The 16,209-nt window shown below is 43.3% G+C and overlaps 1 protein-coding gene across 2 annotated transcripts in view; it reads right to left on the bottom strand.

Moving 5' to 3' along the window:
* The window catches only part of CGNL1 (cingulin like 1), a 413,622-nt gene that overhangs the window by 137,448 nt on the left and 259,965 nt on the right, over window positions 1-16,209 (bottom strand). For both annotated transcript variants that reach the window (XM_085644099.1, XM_085644098.1), the window contains exon 12: window positions 11,283-11,453. In XM_085644099.1, the coding sequence (XP_085500225.1) occupies window positions 11,283-11,453 (171 nt within the window). The remainder of the gene's footprint in view (window positions 1-11,282; window positions 11,454-16,209) is intronic.

A 16,209-nucleotide genomic window follows, 5' to 3' on the forward strand; every position in this document is an offset into this window, starting at 1 on the left:
AAGAAACATTTCAAAATGGTTTTATTGACACAGACTAAGTTTTATGGCAAGGATTATTTGTATAGTACATCTGCAAAAAACATGCATATACATAGACAGCAGGAAGGAGGCTATTGGATCGTGGACTTAAGAAGTAATTTCAAGGTCGGCGTGAGAAGGACTGCCTGGCCAATTAAGACATTCCGTGCCATGGTTGAACAGTTCTTTGTAGAAAATGGTGCCACTGATGCCAGAGATGCACGCTCATCAAAACTGCACTGACTTCAGACAGGCTGCCACGCCTGCTCAATGTTGGATTGTTTATGAAAAATCAAACAAGCAAATGTGGTTCTGGCTTACAGGAAGATTTGTACCTGCACGTGGGGGGAGTTGCTACGATTCGTGGCAGATCTAGGCAGTTAAAATGTGCTGCACTCTAAACAGCGCAGACTTCGTAATGCACTAAAGGTTACACCCTCCCAATGTACAATGTATGCTAATGATTGTGCACTGGCAGCTTGAGCTGTGCCTGCACTAGTGCATAATCTGCAGTTTGCCACCTCTAAATGGGATCTGGGAACAAAGGTTTTGGAGGGGCATGAGCCTCAAATTGTGGTACGTCTCTCGTTCTGCAAAACTCTAACAAAGGCCTTTAGTCTGTTAGTGTGGTGGTAAGAATGTGGTGCGCTGGCATGAGTACACTATTAACTTCTTTTAGCTCGGGTTGTTGTGACGTTGTTGAGAAACATCACATTTCTGGAAATCAAGCATTCCCTGAGAGAGAAAAAAAACAGAAGACAAGCCATTTTTAGAAAACGAGAATTAATAAAAATAATGCTATGGGGGTTAGTCTGGGCTGGTTAAGTTAAGGCAAGAGGTTTAGGGTTGAATTAGTTATTGTGTTTATTGATGTATTCTTTGGTAGATCCACTCCCCCCACCTTCCAATTTCCTTTACTTCTTGAGATAGCATCCACGTTTAGACCCATCAGGCAGAACGTGTTCGGCTGGGTCCCATTTGGGAGTAAACAGCGGCATGGCTCTACAGATGTACAGAAAGCTCCAGGACCACATCCTAGAGGTACCACCTCAGTGTTGCTGTAGAAAATACTGGACAAAAGGAACTAGCATATATTTGGGTACTGGGGAATTGGACAGGTTTCGAGCCCCAATTTGGAGTGGAGCTTTATTTATATTGTGGTTAGTCAACCTATGATGGGCAATGACAGAATTGTACGTTTTCTTCCGAATCAGGAAGGATGAAACTGATTTTGGCAGCATCCAGATGTGTGTTTGAGCTCCCAAACCAGACATCTGAAAAAACGCCCCATATACGAAGCTTCTTCGAACAGCCGGGGGGGGGGGGGGGGGGGGGGGGGGGTTGGGGGGGGAACAGACAAGATCACCTGCCAGAGTGACATTTGAGGACGGACGGACAGACACACACCTTTCAGTGGGGGGGATTTGAACAAGAACATTAACACAATGGAAATCAGTAGTTTGGCAATGGGGGAGTGCTTTCCTAGGAAATCTGGTGCATTTTACTCAGATTTCACCAATCACTCAACTGGGATGTAGTGATAGCACTAGGAATGATTGTGAATATAAGAACATTACCTGGGGAGCAGCCGGCAGACCTGATGCTTCCTTCATTCATAACTACGGCTCTCTCCCTGTCTGAGCTCTGCGACACACCACTCTCTCAAAACTTACACGGATCACAATATTCAGTGACTCAAAACCTGCCTCAAACTCATTCTGATGTGGACAGCCGAGAATTCCTCCTGATCACACACAGCAAAAAAAAAAACCCCGAAAACACTTGAATTCACCAACAATAACGACTGCTAAGAAAACTAAAACTAGCAAGACAAGCTTGGGTTTTGACTCAAAAGGCAGCAAGGCCAAGTCAAAGTAATCAAAAATAGAACAAAGGAAGGTGCCAATGCTGCACTACACTTTCAGACAAATTTAAACAAATGAACTGACTTAAACAAATCCATTTTGTCCATTTTATGGTTGATTTTAATCAAAAATATGTTATGCAATTTTTCTTATTATTTTGCACGGTTGTATTTAGAATGATTCAGTGATATACACAAAAAATCAGAGGAAACACATACAAAAATACATTTCAAATATTTACATTACATAAACACGTAAAATGTCCACACAACTAGCATACCTCAAGCAATCAGACAATAGACAACATTCAATTGGCAATTTACATTTATATACAAAAAGCAAAACATCAATGAATAACACTTGTACTGTTAGAAAAACCTATTTTAAAGAGTTTTTTTTATGTTGAAGGCGAAGACAAGTCAGAGATAGGTCTACGCGTTTCGAATCCCTTCACCGGGGATTCTCATCAGGACCAAAGCTTTCTGGGGAACAAAAACATATACAGAACTGAATTAGACCATTGGCCCTTCCAGTGGGAGTTTATTTGAAAGAAGGTTGCTAATTTTCAATTCGGAGTCTTACCTACACTTTGCGGTGGCACACCCACGAGTTAAAATGGATGGTGGTTAGCCTTCGAAAGAACGCATCTAAAAGCGGCAGAATAGAGAAAACAGTGTTTTAGAGTAGGAAAAAAGGCAGAAAGAACAGCCTACGTCTACCCTAATGGCTGATGGCTAATGTGACGGCTGATTCGTGGGACAAACTTACAGGTAGTTGTCTGAGGTCTCTCATATAAACGTCCGTGGTTCCTCACTCAGCCTGGGCGACAATGGCTTGTACTGTCTTGGGGCAGTCGAGAGCAGCGAGTCGGTGTTTATTCGGCCGAAAACTGCATCAAAAGCAGAAACATATTCAGTGGGCAATTGTATTCCGAAATGTTGAGTCGGAAACTCGAACGCACGTTCACAGCCTCCTGCGAGGACGAAATACCTTTTTATTCTTCTTCTTTGGAAGCGCCCTTGGATCCCAGCTACACCGTGCACGAGGACCGGTGTTTGAGCGCTGCAACAATCGCCATTTTGTAGTTCTTGGACGATAACGAATCACAAGTCAGTGCTTCAGGGGGTTATGGGACTTGTAGTTCGGCCGCAATTTTTTCTTATGCCAATGAGGAAAAACATATTGCCACACTTTTTGGAGGGCAGATGGTGGAAGTGAATTCAAGCGAAGACAAGTGGATGTTCCGGTCTTTTCATTGTGCGGTAGCGTTTTACCTAATTATTCGTAATTACAGCACAGTGAATGGCGTTCTGATCCAGCAGACAAGGGTTATATCAATTAATACAGATGCGGCCGTGTATGGAACGTAGCTGTACTGCTAATGGATAGTGTCGGTCCATCGGGCGTGTTCGAGACAAGAACCTAGTTGGTGACGGCCAAACCTGGCTGACTGGAGAGACAGGTCGCCGATGGTATTGTTACAGATTAAAAATCTCGGATAGCTCATTCAGACCAGCCACTGATGTATTAAACTTGATGATGAGCATCGCTTCTCTCTTCACTAATTTGGCGTCAAGGTCGCCACCTCGGTCATCCTGTGTGACTTTTGAGATTACAGTCCATCTCACGTCTCTTTCAGTGTGATTTTTGTTAAGCCAACGGTTCACCAACGGGGCATTAGGCACGTTCTTGCGTATCCTTGATTTGTGTTGTTGTATCCTTGTCCTTATCTCCTGGTTTGTTTTCCCAATATACAGTTTGTCGCATGGGCACAATATTCCGTAAACTACAAACTTTGTTTTGCAGTTTGAGAAGGAGTCATGTTTCCAATAGACCCCCTTGTGGGTAAAGAAATTCCCTTCGATTGTGGAATCGCAACAGACACATGTCCCACATTTATGATGTCCTTGTATTGGAGGCAAATTCAGAAGACTTCTTAGATCCTGACTTTTGGTTTTTGGCAGTGCAGCTCGGACTAGCTGGTTGGCTATGCTCTTATCTTTTTTAAAAGCAAATAGCGGGGTCTCTTTGAGTGACACATCAAGATCTTTAATCAAATGCCAACTTTGAGAGATGGTCTTTTTGAGCCAGTTAGACGTTGGGCCATAGGTTGATACACATACAATCCTGTTGGTTTTGGATTTGACCTTTCTCTCCAGAAGTGCTTCGCGTGGGGTCCACCAAGCACGTTTGAGTGCTTTCTTTAGAAGTTTTTTGGGGTATCCTCTCTGGAGTAAGTTGTTCTTTAAATTTTCGGCATGGTGTAGGTATTCATCTTTGAAGCTACAATTTCGGCGAATTCGCAAGAATTGGCCGTACGGCAGGTTATCTTTTAGGCTGCGTGGGTGATTGCTTGAGTAGTGTAATGCTTTGTTCCTGTCCGTTTTCTTCTTGTAGAGTGTAGTTACTAGACTGCCGTTGCTGGGGTAAATTTCCACGTCTAGAAAAGGGATCTTATATTTGGAAAAGTTCAAGCTGAATTTTATGTCAGATGTTCTATTGTTTAACCAATTGACAAACTCATGGAGTTGCATTTCATCACCAGTCCATGTTAGAAACACACCGTCGATGTATCGGACCCAGTTCGTAATGTAGATTGTAAAAGGGTTGTTGTTATAGACGAATTGATCCTCATACTTAGACATGAACAAGACTGCCAGCTCTGGGGCAAAAGGACACCCCATCGCAACACCTTTGGTTTGTAGAAAAAAATCATCTTTGAAACAAAAGTAGTTGTTCTTAAGGGAAAATGTGGCTAGTTCCATAATGAAATTCGTCGGGACCTTTTCAGGTTTAGGTCTACTGTTGAGAAATGACTCCAGGACTGCCAGACCCTCATCTTGTGGGATCTCCGTATAGAGTGAAGTGACATCCAATGTTGCAAGGAGATGGACATTTTCTTCAAAAACCATAGCGTTAAGTTTGGCCAAAAAATCTGTGGTGTCTTGTATATATGATTTAACGTCCTTCATAAAAGGTTTGAGAAAAAAGTCAACGAATTTGGATATTGAGTCATTTAACGATTCGCACCCCAAGACTATCGGGCGTCCTGGGGGACTCTTCTGATCCTTAAGAACTTTTGGAAGTACATAAAAGATTGGTATCCTTGGATTTTTATTCCTTAAAAAATCGTATTCCTTTTTTCCAAGGAATCCTTGATCAAAACCTTTTTGTAGAATGTTAAAAAGTTTGCCTTGCATTTCAACGGTGGGGTCCTTTGTGAGTTTCCGATAACAATGTACATTGGAGAGTTGTCTCATTACTTCCATGGTATACCGTTCGGTGGCCCAGATGACAATTGAACCACCTTTATCGGCTTGTTTGATTACTATGGACTGGTCGTTCTTAAGTGCGGCCAGCGCTTCTTTTTGCGCTTTCGTTATGTTGGATTTAACGAATCTCTTCCTTTTATTTTCTGCTTCGTTGATAGCTGATAACACAACTTTCTCAAAAAGGATAACCTCCTTAGGAGTTTTAGCTGACGGGGGGGGCAGAAAGTAGATTTTTTCCTCAGGCCTGTTGTTTCACTGTTCTGTTCGGCAGGGTTATCCGAAAAGAACGTGATTAGACGTATCTTGCGACAAAATTCAATGAATTCCGTCTTCAATTGGACGAAATTTGTTGCTTTGGATGGCACAAATGATAAACCTTTTTCCAATACTCCCAGTTCATCCTGTGTCAGTGTTTTGTCTGAAAGATTGAAAATCGGTGAGCTGTTCTGTATCTGTGGTTCCCGCCAGGACAGAGCCCCTTGTGTGCTTAATTCTTGTAATTTTGGCGTCTCGTGGACATTTCCCATGGCTGATTGGTAAATCTTGCTCTGCCTCGTTGTTTTTGGCGGCCCCGTCCTAAAAAAGGTTGTTGGAAATTTGATTGGTAATTCTGTTGAAAGTTGGCGGCAACTTTCAACAGAATTACCAATCAAATTTCCAACAACCGTCTTTTTTAGGACGGGGCCGCCAAAAACAACGAGGCAGAGCAAGATTTACCAATCAGCCATGGGAAATGTCCACGAGACGCCAAAATTACAAGAATTAAGCACACAAGTGGCTCTGTCCTGGCGGGAACCACAGATACAGAACAGCTCACCGATTTTCAATCTTTCAGACAAAACACTGACACAGGATGAACTGGGAGTATTGGAAAAAGGTTTATCATTTGTGCCATCCAAAGCAACAAATTTCGTCCAATTGAAGACGGAATTCATTGAATTTTGTCGCAAGATACGTCTAATCACGTTCTTTTCGGATAACCCTGCCGAACAGAACAGTGAAACAACAGGCCGGAGGAAAAAATCTACTTTCTGCCCCCCCGTCAGCTAAAACACCTAAGGAGGTTATCCTTTTTGAGAAAGTTGTGTTATCAGCTATCAACGAAGCAGAAAATAAAAGGAAGAGATTCGTTAAATCCAACATAACGAAAGCGCAAAAAGAAGCGCTGGCCGCACTTAAGAACGACCAGTCCATAGTAATCAAACAAGCCGATAAAGGTGGTTCAATTGTCATCTGGGCCACCGAACGGTATACCATGGAAGTAATGAGACAACTCTCCAATGTACATTGTTATCGGAAACTCACAAAGGACCCCACCGTTGAAATGCAAGGCAAACTTTTTAACATTCTACAAAAAGGTTTTGATCAAGGATTCCTTGGAAAAAAGGAATACGATTTTTTAAGGAATAAAAATCCAAGGATACCAATCTTTTATGTACTTCCAAAAGTTCATAAGGATCAGAAGAGTCCCCCAGGACGCCCGATAGTCTCGGGGTGCGAATCGTTAAATGAGTCAATATCCAAATTCGTTGACTTTTTTCTCAAACCTTTTATGAAGGACGTTAAATCATATATACAAGACACCACAGATTTTTTGGCCAAACTTAACGCTATGGTTTTTGAAGAAAATGTCCATCTCCTTGCAACATTGGATGTCACTTCACTCTATACGGAGATCCCACAAGATGAGGGTCTGGCAGTCCTGGAGTCATTTCTCAACAGTAGACCTAAACCTGAAAAGGTCCCGACGAATTTCATTATGGAACTAGCCACATTTGCCCTTAAGAACAACTACTTTTGTTTCAAAGATGATTTTTTTCTACAAACCAAAGGTGTTGCGATGGGGTGTCCTTTTGCCCCAGAGCTGGCAGTCTTGTTCATGTCTAAGTAGGAGGATCAATTCGTCTATAACAACAACCCTTTTACAATCTACATTACGAACTGGGTCCGATACATCGACGATGTGTTTCTAACATGGACTGGTGATGAAATGCAACTCCATGAGTTTGTCAATTGGTTAAACAATAGAACATCTGACATAAAATTCAGCTTGAACTTTTCCAAATATAAGATCCCTTTTCTAGACGTGGAAATTTACCCCAGCAACGGCAGTCTAGTAACTACACTCTACAAGAAGAAAACGGACAGGAACAAAGCATTACACTACTCAAGCAATCACCCACGCAGCCTAAAAGATAACCTGCCGTACGGCCAATTCTTGCGAATTCGCCGAAATTGTAGCTTCAAAGATGAATACCTACACCATGCCGAAAATTTAAAGAACAACTTACTCCAGAGAGGATACCCCAAAAAAAACTTCTAAAGAAAGCACTCAAACGTGCTTGGTGGACCCCACGCGAAGCACTTCTGGAGAGAAAGGTCAAATCCAAAACCAACAGGATTGTATGTGTATCAACCTATGGCCCAACGTCTAACTGGCTCAAAAAGACCATCTCTCAAAGTTGGCATTTGATTAAAGATCTTGATGTGTCACTCAAAGAGACCCCGCTATTTGCTTTTAAAAAAGATAAGAGCATAGCCAACCAGCTAGTCCGAGCTGCACTGCCAAAACCAAAAGTCAGGATCTAAGAAGTCTTCTGAATTTGCCTCCAATACAAGGACATCATAAATGTGGGCCATGTGTCTGTTGCGATTCCACAATCGAAGGGAATTTCTTTACCCACAAGGGGGTCCATTGGAAACATGACTCCTTCTCAAACTGCAAAACAAAGTTTGTAGTTTACGGAATATTGTGCCCATGCGACAAACTGTATATTGGGAAAACAAACCAGGAGATAAGGACAAGGATACAACAACACAAATCAAGGATACGCAAGAACGTGCCTAATGCCCCGTTGGTGAACCGTTGGCTTAACAAAAATCACACTGAAAGAGACGTGAGATGGACTGTAATCTCAAAAGTCACACAGGATGACCGAGGTGGCGACCTTGACGCCAAATTAGTGAAGAGAGAAGCGATGCTCATCATCAAGTTTAATACATCAGTGGCTGGTCTGAATGAGCTATCCGAGATTTTTAATCTGTAACAATACCATCGGCGACCTGTCTCTCCAGTCAGCCAGGTTTGGCCGTCACCAACTAGGTTCTTGTCTCGAACACGCCCGATGGACCGACACTATCCATTAGCAGTACAGCTACGTTCCATACACGGCCGCATCTGTATTAATTGATATAACCCTTGTCTGCTGGATCAGAACGCCATTCACTGTGCTATAATTACGAATAATTAGGTAAAACGCTACCGCACAATGAAAAGACCGGAACATCCACTTGTCTTCGCTTGAATTCACTTCCACCATCTGCCCTCCAAAAAGTGTGGCAATATGTTTTTCCTCATTGGCATAAGAAAAAATTGCGGCCGAACTACAAGTCCCATAACCCCCTGAAGCACTGACTTGTGATTCGTTATCGTCCAAGAACTACAAAATGGCGATTGTTGCAGCGCTCAAACACCGGTCCTCGTGCACGGTGTAGCTGGGATCCAAGGGCGCTTCCAAAGAAAAAGAATAAAAAGGTATTTCGTCCTCGCAGGAGGCTGTGAGCGTGCGTTCGAGTTTCCGATTCAACATTTCGGAATACAATTGCCCACTGAATACGTTTCTGCTTTTGATGCAGTTTTCGGCCGAATAAACACCGACTCGCTGCTCTCGACTGCCCCAAGACAGTACAAGCCATTGTCGCCCAGGCTGAGTGAGGAACCACGGACGTTTATATGAGAGACCTCAGACAACTACCTGTAAGTTTGTCCCACGAATCAGCCGTCACATTAGCCATCAGCCATTAGGGTAGACGTAGGCTGTTCTTTCTGCCTTTTTTCCTACTCTAAAACACTGTTTTCTCTATTCTGCCGCTTTTAGATGCGTTCTTTCGAAGGCTAACCACCATCCATTTTAACTCGTGGGTGTGCCACCGCAAAGTGTAGGTAAGACTCCGAATTGAAAATTAGCAACCTTCTTTCAAATAAACTCCCACTGGAAGGGCCAATGGTCTAATTCAGTTCTGTATAGGTTTTTGTTCCCCAGAAAGCTTTGGTCCTGATGAGAATCCCCGGTGAAGGGATTCGAAACGCGTAGACCTATCTCTGACTTGTCTTCGCCTTCAACATAAAAAAAACTCTTTAAAATAGGTTTTTCTAACAGTACAAGTGTTATTCATTGATGTTTTGCTTTTTGTATATAAATGTAAATTGCCAATTGAATGTTGTCTATTGTCTGATTGCTTGAGGTATGCTAGTTGTGTGGACATTTTACGTGTTTATGTAATGTAAATATTTGAAATGTATTTTTGTATGTGTTTCCTCTGATTTTTGTGTATATCACTGAATCATTCTAAATACAACCGTGCAAAATAATAAGAAAAATTGCATAAAATATTTTTGATTAAAATCAACCATAAAATGGACAAAATGGATTTGTTTAAGTCAGTTCATTTGTTTAAATTTGTCTGAAAGTGTAGTGCAGCAAGAAAACTAAGACAGCATGGCACCAGCTTTCTCTTGTGAAGAAAGTGAAACCTTTCCTCTCAGAAACCAACTTCAGAACTATAGGGAAAGCCATGTTCCTTCTATACTCTGCTTTATGGTCTTTTAACACTACACTGGTTACAGCATCTTACATGGTGCAATTCACCTTATTAAACATGCAAAAATGTTTAGTCACATCACCCCAACCGTAGAGGCTCCTCCGATGACCCCGCACCCATGCATAACTGGCTGAGAAGATAACCACCTCATGTTAGCTGCACCACACCAGAAGCTAGGATATTAAAACAGAACAAAAACTTCAAAAGCAGACACCCAGGAACTCCATTTATGCTTCACATATCTGAAAAACCTTCCAGTGACACCAAAGCAGGCCGAATCCTCCTGCAATTTGGGAAGGACCTGAAACACATCTCTTAATAGTAAGAGTTACTAGAACTGAGAATAGAAAGCTTTCAAGAAAATTGCGTTATCTAGATGGTGAAACTCCCAGCCTTCATTGATGTTGCCTTCTGTAAATGATATTTAGTAGTACCTCAGTTTTCAAGGTATGTGTTCCATTCAAATTCGTTTGTGGCTTAAGCAGATACAACTGGATGGAGGGCCATGATGTCCACCCGTAGACTGAAGTGTGTGTGTGTCGTATAGATGTGGGAGGCAGTAGGGACAGGTAAACATTGACAAAGGACATTGCCTCCTTTAGGAGATTAATTTAGAAGCTCCCATCAACTACAGTATCCAAACAGAGACTCAGAGCTGAGGAATATTGAGCAAGATGCATCCCCTGAGACCTTGTAGTGAATAGATCCTTTCTTACACTGTTGAAAAACCTCTTAAAACCCAAAACGAGAGGAGAAGCCTGAATAACAGTCATTGAGTAGGCTTTGCTTCTCTAATTGGACAGAAATAGTGCACTGTCGCGACTGTGCTGGAGACCGATCATTGAACCTGAAGTGCAGGTATTGTAGAATCAGTATAGAAATGCTTGAATAAACGCCATTATGTGATATTTATCGCCATTAAACGAGATAGTGACTTCATGGTTGTTTTTGTAAACTCAAAAACAGAAAGCCTGCCCTTTGCAGTACTCTCCATGCATGGAAATGTGATCCCATTGCCACACACACTCTTTCTAGGGAAACTGTAACATGCAAGATAAATTGGCTGCATACTATTCTTTCAACATTATAAAATATGGAATTGCTCATGTTATTTTATAAACTAGGCCAACCTTTATAGATACATTTTGATATGATTAAAAAGTTTTAAGTCTTTGAACCTCAACTTTCATAAATTGCATCCTTAGTAAATACACACTTTTATTGTACTAACTTATGCATATTATTTGACGGAGAAAAGGTATTTCCCAACACTGAACTGTGCTATGAATGTAATCCAATAATCTGAGCAAATTCATTTTGAGACTGCTTTGAAACCCACCTTATACCAAGTTTGAGCACAAAATATTTTCAGAAAGCGTCTCAGTTCAGGTAACATGTATCTCCTGATCGAGGTTACACAACCATAGCAAATTACATACTTATTCACTCCCAAAAACCCTGAGTAACCCTGTTTGAAACACTTTCCAAGTAAGAGATTAAAGCTGCAGCTGAACTTCGCTCTTACCTCATCTTGTATTTTAACAGCAGCCAGGCGAGATTTTTCTGCCTCTAGGGTTTTCTCTTTAAGTTGCCTTTGGACTTCAGCAACTTCTCGGCGAGTTTTCTCCTTGTATTCATCAAAATGCTTCTGGAGCTCCATAGTGGATGTTCGGGAAAAATCCACAATTTCAGCAATCTATTGTTAAAAATAGAGTTTATTTGGAAAATTACAGAGAGGATTGCACGACACAAATGATTAAAAGGATGCACGACACAGAAAGGATCAAAAACCATCATCCTTCAGTTCAATTGGCTGTTTTAAGAAGGGCATCTACAATATTTTGTGTGCACGAACATATTTGATATATTTTATCTGGAATCCTTCAAACTAACTTTGTAACAAAGCTTATAATTCTTGTAAATAAATTCACAAAGCATGTACTCCTTTATAAACCAAAGGATAGCAACAACTGCAGGTTTACAAGACGCAACGTAGGCCATTTCATTAAAAAATCTTTACTGGACTTTTAGAAGTCAGAATTGTAGGTATTAGTTTAGAATGTCATTATAAATTCAGAGAGATGGACGGTAGGATTACAAATACTGTAGAATGAGTACAAGCGAAAACACTCAATGGGGTGTGTTTACTTTTGGGGAGTGCAAACTACGTACACTTTAGTTATTGGGGAACAGGCTGCTTTGCTTTGGAACAGACTTGAGCTCAGACTAATCTTGTAACACACTGACAAAAACTATTCCACCTTCCACACCCCAGGACCCTACTTGGTAGTTGGCAGAGCTTCTATGGTGTGACTGGTTGGATGGAAAGCCATAAAGAAAATGGCCATTTAAAAAAGAAAAAATATGTTAGTTGTAGATTCCTTACCTTAGAATTTCCCCCAGGTGTCAGTCTGGGTCCGGAGATTTTTCTCCAGCAATACCCCCGTGTGTCGGTAGGTGGCGTTGGTCGACTGTGTTCCTCATTTGAGCTGTAGTCGCCAGGATGACATAGCGGTGCCTGCATAGACGCTGGCTCTGTGCGCAGACGACAGTTCTGACACGACTTTCCATGCCAGAAGCGCAGAGCCATGAAAGATACTGACCACTGGTGTGCCACAACTAGGGCCCTTCAGGGGAGTCCCTAACCCTAGCAATAAGTTTGCAGAGCGGGGAGGTAAGGAATCCACAACTAACATATGTCTCTACCAAATACATCGTTACCAAAGGTAAGTAACTTGTTCATCTGATAGAGCCAGTTAGTTGTAGATTCCTTACCTCTGAATAGCTATCCCAGCAATACCATCCCCGGAGGAGGGTCTGCGATCAAGTTCACACGAGAAGGTCCTGGAGGACCGAACGAGCAAAGTATCCATCCCTCTGAACTTGACTGTCCAGGCAATAGTGTCTGGTAAATGTGTGCAGAGATGCCCATGTTGCTGCCTGGCAGATATCAAGGAGTGAGACTCTGCGTGGCAATACAGTGGTTGCAACTGTAGCCCTAGTTGAGTGGGCATGCAACACCACAAGAGATCCTTCTTCGATAAAGCAGAGTAGAACTTAATACAACGGACTACCCAGCCTTTCTTGGTGCCCACATAGCAAACAAAGAGTTGATCATCCACCCGGAAGTCTTTGGTGTGGTCAGGATAGAAGGACAGCGCACGTTTGGGGTCCAGGCAGTAGTCTCTCCTCCTCCTTGGAAGAGTGCAGAGGTGGGCAAGGTGATGGATTGTCCCGCATGAAATGGTGTAACCAATTTAGGAAGAAACTAAGGCCTTGTTCCAAGCACCCCTTTATCCGGATGTACAGACAAGAACGGAGACTTGGAAGACAGAGCCTGCAGCTCACTCACTCTGTGAGCAGAGGTGATGGCAATAAAGAAGGCAGTCTTGAGTAAATGAGGGGACAGTTGTGAAGAGGCTCAAAGGCAGTGCCTATAAGAAATGTTAAGACCAAATTTAGTCCCATTGCAGCATTATGAAAGGAGACGGAAGAAACAGAGGAGTAAAGCCCTTAAAGAACCTACAAACAATAGGCGATTTGAATAAAATGGCTATTCAGGTAGCCAAAGAAAAGCAGAGATAGCTCTAAGATAGCCTTTAAGAGTGCCCAGAGCAGAGCCCTCCTGAGCCAAAGAAAGGATGTACAAAAGAACCTCAGAGAGGGGCAAGAAGGGGATCCACAGCCTTTGCTGTGCACCATTCCACAAACTTGTTCCATCTACAGGCGTATACCGATTTCGTGGCGGGATACTTGGCTGCCAAAATAACATCGCAGACTTCGGGCGGAAGGTCGAAAGCGGATAACTGTCGCTGCTCAATCTCCATGCAAGGAGGTGGAGACTGGACAGGTTTCGGTGAAGAACTGCCCCCCCCGCTGCTGTGACAGAAGATTCTCCCGAAGGGGCAGTCTGATCGGAGGATCGATGGCCATGCTCCAGACCTCTGGGAAGCAGACTCTTCGTGCCCAGTCCGGAGCCACAAGAATGGCTTGGGCCCAGTTGCGTTTGATCTTCTTGAGCACTCAGGACAGAAGTGGTACAGGCTGAAAGGCGTACAAGAGGCTGCAGTTCCATTCGCGACGAAAAGTATTGCTGAGTAAGTGCTGCCTTGGAAACTCCAGCGCCCAATACTGCTGACATTGCACGTTCTCTTCGGAGGCGAACAGATCTAACCAAGGCACTCTCCACCGCTGAACCACCTCCGGATGGAGACACAATTGATGATTGACCAAGCATCAATGGCTGAGGCGAAGAGTCTCCTGAGAAAGGTTAACAACCCTACCCCAACCTCTTTGTTGCTGTACAACATGGCGATGGTGTCTGTGAACACCAGCACCACGTTCCCTTTGAGAGAGGGAAGGAATGCCTTAATTGCCAGTCTGATCGTCCGGAGCTCCTGAAGATTGATTGGAGCCAGACTCCGCCAGAGACCAGACGCCTCTGATCACTGCTCCCCCCAGATGGCTGCCCCACCCCAGGAGTGATGCATCTGTCACCACCATTAGATCTGGTTGGGGAAGGGAGAAGGATAAGCCTCTGACCCAATCCTGGTTCGTTAACCACCAATGCAGCTGCGTCGCAGTCCCGTCCGAGATCTGGACGTAGTTGGAAAGATTTCCCTGATGCTGTGCCCACTGGAACTTCAGGTCCCACTGCAGAGCCCGCATATGCCATCTGGCATGATCCACCAGCAGGGCCATGAGGCCAAACATCCTCAAAGTAATTCTCACCGAAATCCGGGATAGAGGCTGAAATATCGGTATCATAGCCCGAATATCCCAGACTTGCTGTTCAGGAGGATATGTCCGAAACTGCACTGTGTCCAGAACAGCTCCAGTAAAAGTGAGCATCTGAGAGTGAGTCGGCTGTGACTTCGGCACGTTTATAGTGAACCCCAGTCAATGCAGGAGGTCCGCCGTAGTCTGGAGGTGGGAGGCGAGTCTGTGGCAAGCCAGATTTCAACAGCCAGTCGTCGAGATAAGGAAAGACTGGAACCCCTGATTTGCGCAGAAGAGCTGCGACCACCGCCATCTCCCGAGGGGCACTGGTAAGGCCAAAGGGGAGCACGGTGTAATGAAAGTGCTCGGGCCCACAGTGAACTGTAGATTGCGCCTGTGGTCCGGCAGGACGGGATTATGGAAATAAGCGTCCATGTCCATCTGTTTCTTTGGAGTACAACTTCAAGGCCAAAGGAAAACAAGACAAATCCTGTGTTCCCTAATTCAGCTCAGAATCAGTGATGTAATGCAAAATGATGGGGTCCCCTGCAGAATGTGAAGAGAGGCCCTTTAGTTTTCTGTATCTCACAGATGTTCATTGGTTTTGGGATAATTGCCCCAGTCACTGTATTACGCCCCTGTCCAGAATCTACCTGCACTGGGAGGCCATGCTGCTAGTGCCTCATCGGCCCTCAGAAACACTATGTTGAAAGTGTAGCGTTATTATATATAATTATATATAGTTCCCTTAAACCTGAATTTTCTATCACACTTCGCTCACTGATAACAAATAATACCAGAACTTGGCACTCAAATGCCTTTGGGTGTGTGGATACTCAAAATGCATGGGTGCTTTGAGATTTTGGCCTCCAAGTGCTTAATCATTATGCAACCTGAATATTCTGATGAGGCCGTCGGATGTTAGTCTTGAACACAAAGCAGTATTATGCACATATGCATTTTGGAAGAAAAAAAAAAGACTGGGCATCATGCCACTTGTCCATCACATATCTTTTCAGTACACCCAGCAAGGAGAACACATTCATTAAAAGCAATTCTTTGTGCTCCAGCTTGCCCCCTACTGACTATTGGTGTGTTAACAGCCATTTTAAAGACAAGCTGGTCGATTTAGAGCGTTATGAATGGGGTTTTACTCCGTCAGGGTGACAGCGTAAATTACTTGGTCACCCTGACAGTCAACTGCCAAATTATGAGATGCTAGTCAACCCAGCCGATTTTTCTAACAATTGCATAAACCACTGTTCCGGCTAGAGCAATCAACAGCAGCCTAGTCTTTAGTGGAACTGACTACTGTCACATCCTCGTACTCCGTATACCGCTTTACTCACTCATCCCTCTGCACAAGACCATTAACTGCATGACAAGAAACCTACATAATCTTCCCACGCATACCACCAACTGCACCTTATCACACCAAGTTGGATGGCTAGATACGAAATGCAACACCTTTCACAAACAGTATAATTCTAGGATTCAAATTAATCTATGGCATGACACCTAGACATGTTTCACAAACACTGATCAAATACACCTGCCTGGTGCTCAACTTGCGACACCCCATTAGCCATCTTCTTATACCTAAACCAGCCAGTTCATCCTTCGGATATGAGCCGTATACTTCAGCCTATTTGTCCCCTTAGACTGGAGATCCCTACCTACCGACCTGCTAGCTTACACCTTTCTACCGATTATTCAACACAGCTATAAACGTA

The sequence above is a fragment of the Triturus cristatus genome, chromosome 3_1 (genome assembly GCF_964204655.1).
Source record: "Triturus cristatus chromosome 3_1, aTriCri1.1, whole genome shotgun sequence".
Classification (NCBI taxonomy): domain Eukaryota; kingdom Metazoa; phylum Chordata; class Amphibia; order Caudata; family Salamandridae; genus Triturus; species Triturus cristatus.